This window comes from Nestor notabilis, unplaced genomic scaffold (genome assembly GCF_000696875.1).
Source record: "Nestor notabilis isolate BGI_N333 unplaced genomic scaffold, ASM69687v1 scaffold5453, whole genome shotgun sequence".
Lineage (NCBI taxonomy): Eukaryota > Metazoa > Chordata > Aves > Psittaciformes > Psittacidae > Nestor > Nestor notabilis.
In genome coordinates this window covers 24,213-32,115 of record NW_009923172.1, presented here as the reverse complement: position 1 = coordinate 32,115, position 7,903 = coordinate 24,213, and the positions used below count along the sequence as shown (strand labels likewise).

The 7,903-nt window shown below is 49.9% G+C and overlaps 1 protein-coding gene across 1 annotated transcript in view; it reads left to right on the top strand.

The window, feature by feature from the left end:
- Positions 1–7,903, top strand: part of IGSF3 (immunoglobulin superfamily, member 3) — a gene marked incomplete at its 5' end in the record, with an annotated part of 63,251 nt that overhangs the window by 36,704 nt on the left and 18,644 nt on the right. Inside the window, 1 exon segment of the mRNA XM_010011994.1 lies at positions 3,159–3,563. Coding sequence (XP_010010296.1) covers positions 3,159–3,563 — 405 coding nt within the window.

Sequence of the window (7,903 nt, the reverse complement as noted above, 5' to 3'; positions counted from 1 at the left end):
CTATGGGCAGTGCAGTGGTGGTGCTCCATCGGCAGCTTGTGGGATCAAAGCCTCCTTGCATGCCCTGGGTAAACCTTATTTCTGCTCACCAGACCAGGAGAGCAAAAAGCTGGGGCATCTGTCCAGCCACCAGAAATGACGAGCATCTCTGACAGCATCAGAAGTCTGATGAAGACATGGGCCAGGAATTGTCCTCAGTGCCTCTGCAAGGAGGCACTGAGCTCCTGGCCTGGAACCACAACATTGTCCATGACCAAGCTGAACTAGGACCTGGAATCATTGCAGCTGGTACTCTGCTCTGCTCCTCCATTGCAAACACAGTGAAACTACATTGGTTTAGGAGAAGGCAGGTAGGGCGTTAGGGATTTTGGATGGATTGTGAATTACTTTGGTCCTGCTCAGGCCTTGCTATGTTAAGTCCAGGACTGGTTCCCAAAGGGCTCTGCAGGAGGCTGAAGAAGGGATGACTACTCCTATGAGGCTGCTGATCACAGAATGGCAGGGCTATAAACAATCAGGGAGCTCTATTGAAAGGTCGAGATACGAATTTTAGGTTGAGGTTTTTTTTTTCCTTTTTGTTATTCTCTGCAGTATTAATCTTAAGCTTTGGCAAGATGTGTGAGAGACCAGACTTGAGATTGTATCTTATTCTGATCAAAATCTTGCTTTTTCCTCCTTTCCTGCCCTTCGCTTTTGACCTTCTTGCAGAGGCTGTTCTGTCTGCAGCTAGAAATCTGTCCTATGGAATTTCCAGAAGCGGGTAGGGATGTTAGTTCGTATAGAACTAAAGGCAGATTCTCATCTTGTTTCAACAGCATCTTCCTCATGAGGTCAGCAGCATTTGGCCTGCTGTAAGTCAACGTATCAGCCCTTCTCTTTACTCTGCCCTTTGCAGAAGTGGTGAAATTAAGGTTGAGGTTTTAAAACGTTATCACTTTTACTCTTGTTAAAATATAAGATACTGGGAATTGCCCTGCAGTTCCAGAACATGTGATGGAGAGGTATTTGCCCATCCTCCTCTGCTCCTTGTCACAGAGAAATCGCTGCACATATTGTCAAGTCCTAAGAAATTCCTAGGTCCTCTTCTTATAACTAGCAAAGCTGAAGTAGACCATGAAACTTTAGTGGAAAAAATATTGAATATTGTCTTGTTGCTGCTGAATCTGGTATTTTTTGCTCATCGTAATGTTTTTGGAGTATCCTGAGAAGCTCAAATGGAAGGTGCTAAGAAGGAGCAAGAGAGGTTTATGGCTATAGAAATTGCTAGTAAAAAAAAAAATGCAGTAAATTTAGTGACACTCACATTTCAAGTTAAGGTCTAATCGTTTGCCAGTCTGCCAGGATAAGAAACTCTTTAGCTGAACCAGCACAGATGATGTTCAGACCCATAAATCTGTCTACAGGGTAGCTCAGTAGCCAGAAGAGAGATGTGCTGTTGGAAGAGACCAGATGATCCTGAATGCTAAGGATCTTGAGTGCCCAGTAGGGACTTCAGTCCCTGGATGAGACTGGACTTCCCCTGGCATGGGAAGGAGGAGGCAGGTGGGGAGGAGCAGGGGCAGGCTGCTTTGTTCTTGTAGGGAGGTCTTGCAGAAAATCTGCCCACTTCTATGCATGGCTCTTCTTCTTTTGTACCAAATCCTGAGGGAAGAAAGGCCTTTATATGTTAGCCTAAGTGCCATGAGCCTGTTGGTTGAGTCAAGGACCTGGGGAAACATACCTGGCTCTCACACAGCAGTCAAGACCAGTCCCTTCATGAAGCTTCCTTGCCCAGGCCAACTGGAGATTAAACATTACAATGTCAGCTGGTCTTGGTGAAATGAAGTTGGCTTTCTAGGGCCATTGCTGGCTCAGTTGTGCTCTGAGCTGGGCCCAGTAACACGCTTGCTGGGGCCAGAGGGCTCCTGCAGGGTCTGAAGGTAAGGGCTTACATGGGGATGTAAGCCTCCCCTGGGTTATCTGAACATGTTGCAGGAGGCTTTAATCCCAAAGAGTGACGTGTTTTCTCAGTAATCACATATCCTGGCCAGTGCAGCCTGCGGCAGCAGCTCTGTGGTTGCAGTGAGCTCCTAGCTCACCTCTCAAGCTGTAATGTCAAGCCAGTGGCAGGCTGAAGCTCCATGCTGATCCAGAAGATGTTCCTGTTTCTGCTGGGCACTGACTGGGGTTTCCCCCAGCAGCAGTGGCTGGGACAGTCAGCACTGCAGGGGAAGGAAGAATGGCTGCCAGCCAGTGTGGGACACCCCGCAGAGCCTTCCAGGAAGGGAGCACTGTTAGAAAACAAGGTCCCTTCTAAATCTGCTGGCCACACTGAAGTTATGGGAAGAGAAGAAAATATTTCTCTCTGCAGCTCAGAACAAATAAGCAATGAAAGTACTCTGACCCAAAATGTAAGCCACTCAACTGGGAATATGTTATCTTCAAGTTACTAATAGAATGCTGGTTTTAAACTCCCCTAAACAAACAAACTGCTGGAGGTAGACAAGTCAAAATGTGTTGATCAGCTTGAAGAGTGGTAGATGTGAGGATAACTGCATAAAGCCATCCTGGAGCTGTGATCTGGAAGAGAACAAAAGCCATGCTGTGTGAAGAACAGGAGCAACCAGGTTCTCCTGCCTCCATCCTGGGGTTTTGTAACCACTGCCACCACTCCAGAGCATGGGCGAAAGCTGCTTCTTGCTTTACTCATCATCACCTACAGCAACCAGCTACAGACCTGGGGTGGGGGACAGGGTGGGGGACAGGATGAGGATCCTGTGCCCAAGAGGTGGATGTGAATCGTGGGTCTCCCAGGGGTCAGACTGGTGCTGGGTAGCTGCCCTGCCTGGTGCTGCTCCCTTGCTGCTGCGCTGCTGTGTTTCTGTACGGGGCTTTGGCAGCCTGCAGAGGCTGGTGCTCGCCTCTGGGTCTCAGGGGATCCACTCCTCTGGGTGGAAATCAAGCTGCATGCAGGCAGTCATCACTATGCAGCAGGCACTTAAGTGTGTTTTTGCCACTGCTTTTTGTGCCCACTTTGCAATTGCAGATGAGAAGCCAATACAGTGCAAGTGTCTGATTTTTCCAGGCCCACAACTGGATGAGCACGCTGTAGCTTTTGCATGCTATCAGCAGGGCCCGGCTAGGCAGGTGTCTCAGAGCCCTTTTCTCTCTTCCTGCAGAGGCCGGCTTTGCTGTCACAGCTATCTCCCGCACCCCTGGTGTGACCTACAATGAGTCCTTCGACCTCCAGTGCATCATCAAGCCCCACTACCCATCGTGGGTACCGGTGTCGGTGACGTGGCGTTTCCAGCCTGCGGGCAGCACCGAGTTTCATGACCTGGTCACCTTCACACGCGACGGCGGGGTCCAGTGGGGGGACAGGTACATGGGCTTCCGGACCCGCACTGCCATCGAGAAGGCCGAGTCCAGCAACAACGTGCGCCTGAGCATCAGCAGGGCGAGCGACACGGAAGCCGGCAAGTACCAGTGTGTGGCTGAGCTCTGGAGGAAGAACTACAACAACAGCTGGACGCGGCTGGCAGACAGGACCTCCAACCTGCTGGAAATCAGGGTCCTGCGGCCAGGTGAGTGGCAAGAACGTGTGAGAGGGGCTGGGGGTATGTGCTTGTGCTGCGGTGGTCTCCCTGGGGTGAGGACTGCTCTTGTGGCTGTGATGGACATCTCACACTGGTATGTGGCTTGGGTAGAACTGCTCAGCTCTTCAGTTGTGGATATGTTGGAGCTCCCTTGTCCACCTACAGGAAACTGGGTCCTCTCTTTGCTCCTCATTCACTGTTCATGGAGTTGCCTTCTGGGAAGCAGCGTTCAAGGTCAGGCTACACAGAGCCTTGGGCGACATGATCTAGGGGGAGGCGTCCTTGCCCATGGCAGGGGGGTTGGAACTGAATGATCTTAAGGTCCTTTTCAACCCAAACCATTCTGTAATTCTATGATTGAAGCTCAGTCCGGTCTCTGAGCTGTTCTTCTGAAACAGAGGTGGCTTTAAGGTTGCCACCTCCATTCATCAGAGCTGACTAACCTGAGGAAGAGGGATGGGGCAAACAGGCTGAAAGAAGAGAGGCATTCTCCCACCAAAGCCTGCGTGTGCACATGCACCATAGGTGAGGTGCTGCAGCTCTTGTCTAGGAACTCGCTGCATCTCTCACTCTGCTGAAGGCATCTTCAAAAGCAGCTCATAATCAAAGAGCCTGACTTTCATTCCCACCAGAAACTGAGCTCTTCCCAGCTGGAAGTCACCAAGGCCATGGGTGCCCACACGGAGTTTACAACAGCTAGGCAGGGAGAGACAGTAACCCACTAGGTGCTTATGCTCTCTATACATTCAGTGGAGAGAGTTAGGTGCCTTCTGTAGGCATTGTCACTAATATTTTGGTTTTGCCTTCTACTGTCCATGAAAGGTGCAAAGATACATGGTCAGGGCAGCTCTGGGCCATCACTGAGCTGAATGGTTTACTGCTGTCTTGGCCTTACAGCTGGAGTTGATGTTTGGAGTGAGACTTTTTAACACCTTCAAGAGTCTTGGCTCAGGTCCTTGAAGCATGGTAGTCCTCCCTTCATGTTCCTGTGCAGAGGGACTCCTTCCTAAGGTCTGTCTTCTGGCTTGAGCTTTGTGTTTTCCCCCTCAGTGGCCCTTTTCATACTCTTTCCACCTTCCCCAACCCTTAGCATGTCTGTCAAAAAGTCAGGGTATGCTGTGAGCTCCAGGCACCTCATGAGCCCTCCGTCATCTTTTTTCCCCTCTCTCCCTCCAGGTTAATCTCCTCCATTTATCTTGATTATCCTGCCTTGTAATACAAGTTTTATTGCTCGCAAGGTCAGGTTGGTGATGTTCATCATTTTAGCTTATTCCCCTAGGAAATAGCATTGACTGCCTATGGTCCCTGGAGTAACACGCTTCTTCATCGCACATCTCTGTGCGTGCATATGTGTCTGAGAGAGAAAGAAATCCTTGTTAACAGCTTCCAGAAGAGAGCCTCGGTGTCACAGCTCATGGTGGTGAGGGGGACATTTAAAGGACATATAAACCGTGATCTGACAGTCAGTTTGTCTTTACTAGAGCAGCAACCATCAAGTGATGCTTTAACAGAAGTTATCTAGCTCTCCATGGTTTTTACCTTTCCCTGTCTCCCTGCTGTTCAACAAACTACTGCTACACAAATCTTAGCTGTCAGTCCAATGAGCCTTGCATAATGTTTGTGGTTTTATGGTTTACAAGGAGGGATGGAAGAGAAAAAGGCACCCAAGAGTGTCTCCAGCAGCATGGTTGCACTCCCACTGTTCTGTTTCCATGTCCCAGGCAGCCTCTGAGAGCTGAGGCTGATGTTCTCCATGAATGCAATGTAGGCAGTTGTACCAGCAACTGCTGTGGTTCTCTCTGGTGTTGCAGGTTGCAGAGGGTCATGTCATGTCATGTCTTTGCTGGATCTTTGGCTGAATAACCTCCAGACATGATCCAGGATGATGTGGAAGGCACCTTCCTTGGACACCTCTGAATGAATGTCCTAGAGCCCCCCTAGTCAGACCTGTGCTGATGAAGCAGGTGCTGGTCTTTAGACTAATATCCAGGGCTTCTGCAAAAAGGGTCATTCAAGACCTCTGAACTATTGAATACCTGAGAGTGCTGCCAGTCTAGTTCTGTGTCTCTGTAGTCACCTTAATCTGAGATAACTCCAGGTTGCTATCAGGTGTCTTAGTCCTGGCTTTCTCCTTTCCCTTGCCACTACCTATGAATTCCTGCCTTGTCCCATATGCCAGTGAGTCTGGGGTGAACTATCTCTGCTACCAGTCCACGAATGGACACTGTAAAGAAGGTTTGTATGGAGGTCTTTTGGTAAATTGAGCCACTGTGTGTTTCCAGATTGTAAGTTAATGTTGGGATTCTAGTTTTCCTTTTAAACCCCTGCTCCCTCTTTGTCAGAGTGACCTTTCTGTTTGACAGGTTCCAGGTGCAGATGTGGCAATCAATGTATGTCAGCTTTTAAAGCGTGTTCAGGTGAGAAAGGTAAAATAGTGGCTGCCTGATTGCTTCATTAATCTCTTTGCTCTGTGAAATCCCACATCCTCAAAGGACAGGGTGCTGGAGCTTCTCCTGGTTTCACCCATTTGCTGTTTCAGTGCTCAGACCCTCTCTCCTTGGCACTCTTGCAGTGGGTAGTATTTGTAGATGTCATCCTTGCTGAGTGGTAATTGCAGGGGTGGCAGCACTGGTTTTTAGTTGCATGTGTTAATGTGGCTGCACCTATGGCACTCTCATGGCCAACAGATAATGTTGAGGAAACATCAGAAGCTTGAAACACTCCAGTCCTGTCCTACTCCCAGGAAGAAATGAGCACTCTTTGAAAAATGAAAAATACAGCTCCTGAAGGAAGCAGTGAATAAGGCAAGCAATTAACCCAGTTCTGAATACAAGGTCTGTAGATGGGATGGCACAAGTGTCCTGCATGGCATCTGGAGCCAGATTTGGCCTTTGAATGTGACGTTCCTGGCCCCTTGGGCATGAAGCTGTTAGAAGGACTAGCAGTGTGAGGAAAAGTCCTATAAAAGGTGTGAGAGCTTATAGAGAGAATTTGGGTATCATGAGGGCACGGTGTTCATCACTTGCTGGTGTGTGAAAACTCACCAGCTGCAGTAGAAGGATCTGAAGCTCCCTTTCATGGCCTGCTCCTTGATGTCATGTAAGCCTGCACACCTTGGGTTGCAAAGTAGAGGAAGGTTTGTGCACAGGTAGGGGCACCCAGTCCCAGATAGCTCGTGTGTGCCTTGCAGGGAGAGGGACCTCACTGCTGTGGGGTGAGTGCTGGGTTTTAACTTCTGTAGGTTGGGGCAGAAATCCAGGCTGGTGTAGGGTCTGTCAGGCAGGGCTGTAGACCAGACAGGCTAGATCACCTGTGGCAGGCTCTGTTCTGGCTCTTCCTTGGATTTTGCTTCTTTCCAGGGATGGAGCGGCTGAGACAGGAGGTGCTGTCTGAGGGTGATGGGCATCTGTGTGGTCTGTAGGACTCAGGTGAGGGCAGAAGACATGATGGGCACTGTGCTGCAATCTGGGCAGGCTGGGATGTCTGGGTAGGATTCTTTTGGCAAGGAGCAGGGTTTGTGCTGGTGTATTGAATTGCTATTGCCCTCATACACATTACTGCACTACCTTTCCCCTGCAGCACAAGTGAGGGGGTGATTTGGCAGAGCTTTGAAGAGCGCCTGGGGTCTAAGCACTAGGGAGTCTCTGGTAACAGCAGGATAAAGAAAAGCAGGGCTTTCACACAAGCAGGAGGTTGTAGCAACCCCCTCACCACTTTCATACTCGGGCACAGACCTCTTCAACCCAACCTGCAGGGCACCCACCTCACCATTACTGTCCTCTTCCTACTCCTCCATCCTTACATCATCCCTCAGCCAGTTCCTTCAGGACTAATCCTGGAGCAGGTGCACAGGGAGAAGCTGCAATTGTCTCTATAAATCTGCCCTCTTGCTGCTGGGTTTTTGACAGTAATGAACGTGGAGGAGGGATGGGGAGGGGTGGTGGGGGGTGATAACCAGGCAGACACCGAGGTGCTGGGCTCCTTGCTGATTTTTTGCAAGCTGGGCTATGGCAGATTGATTGACCTGTGAGCCAACGAGCAAACAAGGCAGTCAGGCTCTTCATTAGAGCATTAATTAGCTTGCAGGGGCTCTCCAGGGGCTGCTTCTTAGAGTTTGGTTTATTAGGAGCTGTCAGGTTGAAACCATCGTCTTGGAGAAGCTGGGAGATGTTTGGGCCTGGACCTTATTTTGAGAGCGGGGTAAGCCAGAGTTGTGCTTCCCCTGAGACCCTGCACTTGGGTGGGTACACGGTGCTCTGCTGTCCTCCTGCTATCCCTGAGAAATCACCACTGACAGCAGCTTGGCTGCACGGGGCTCGTGGTGCCCA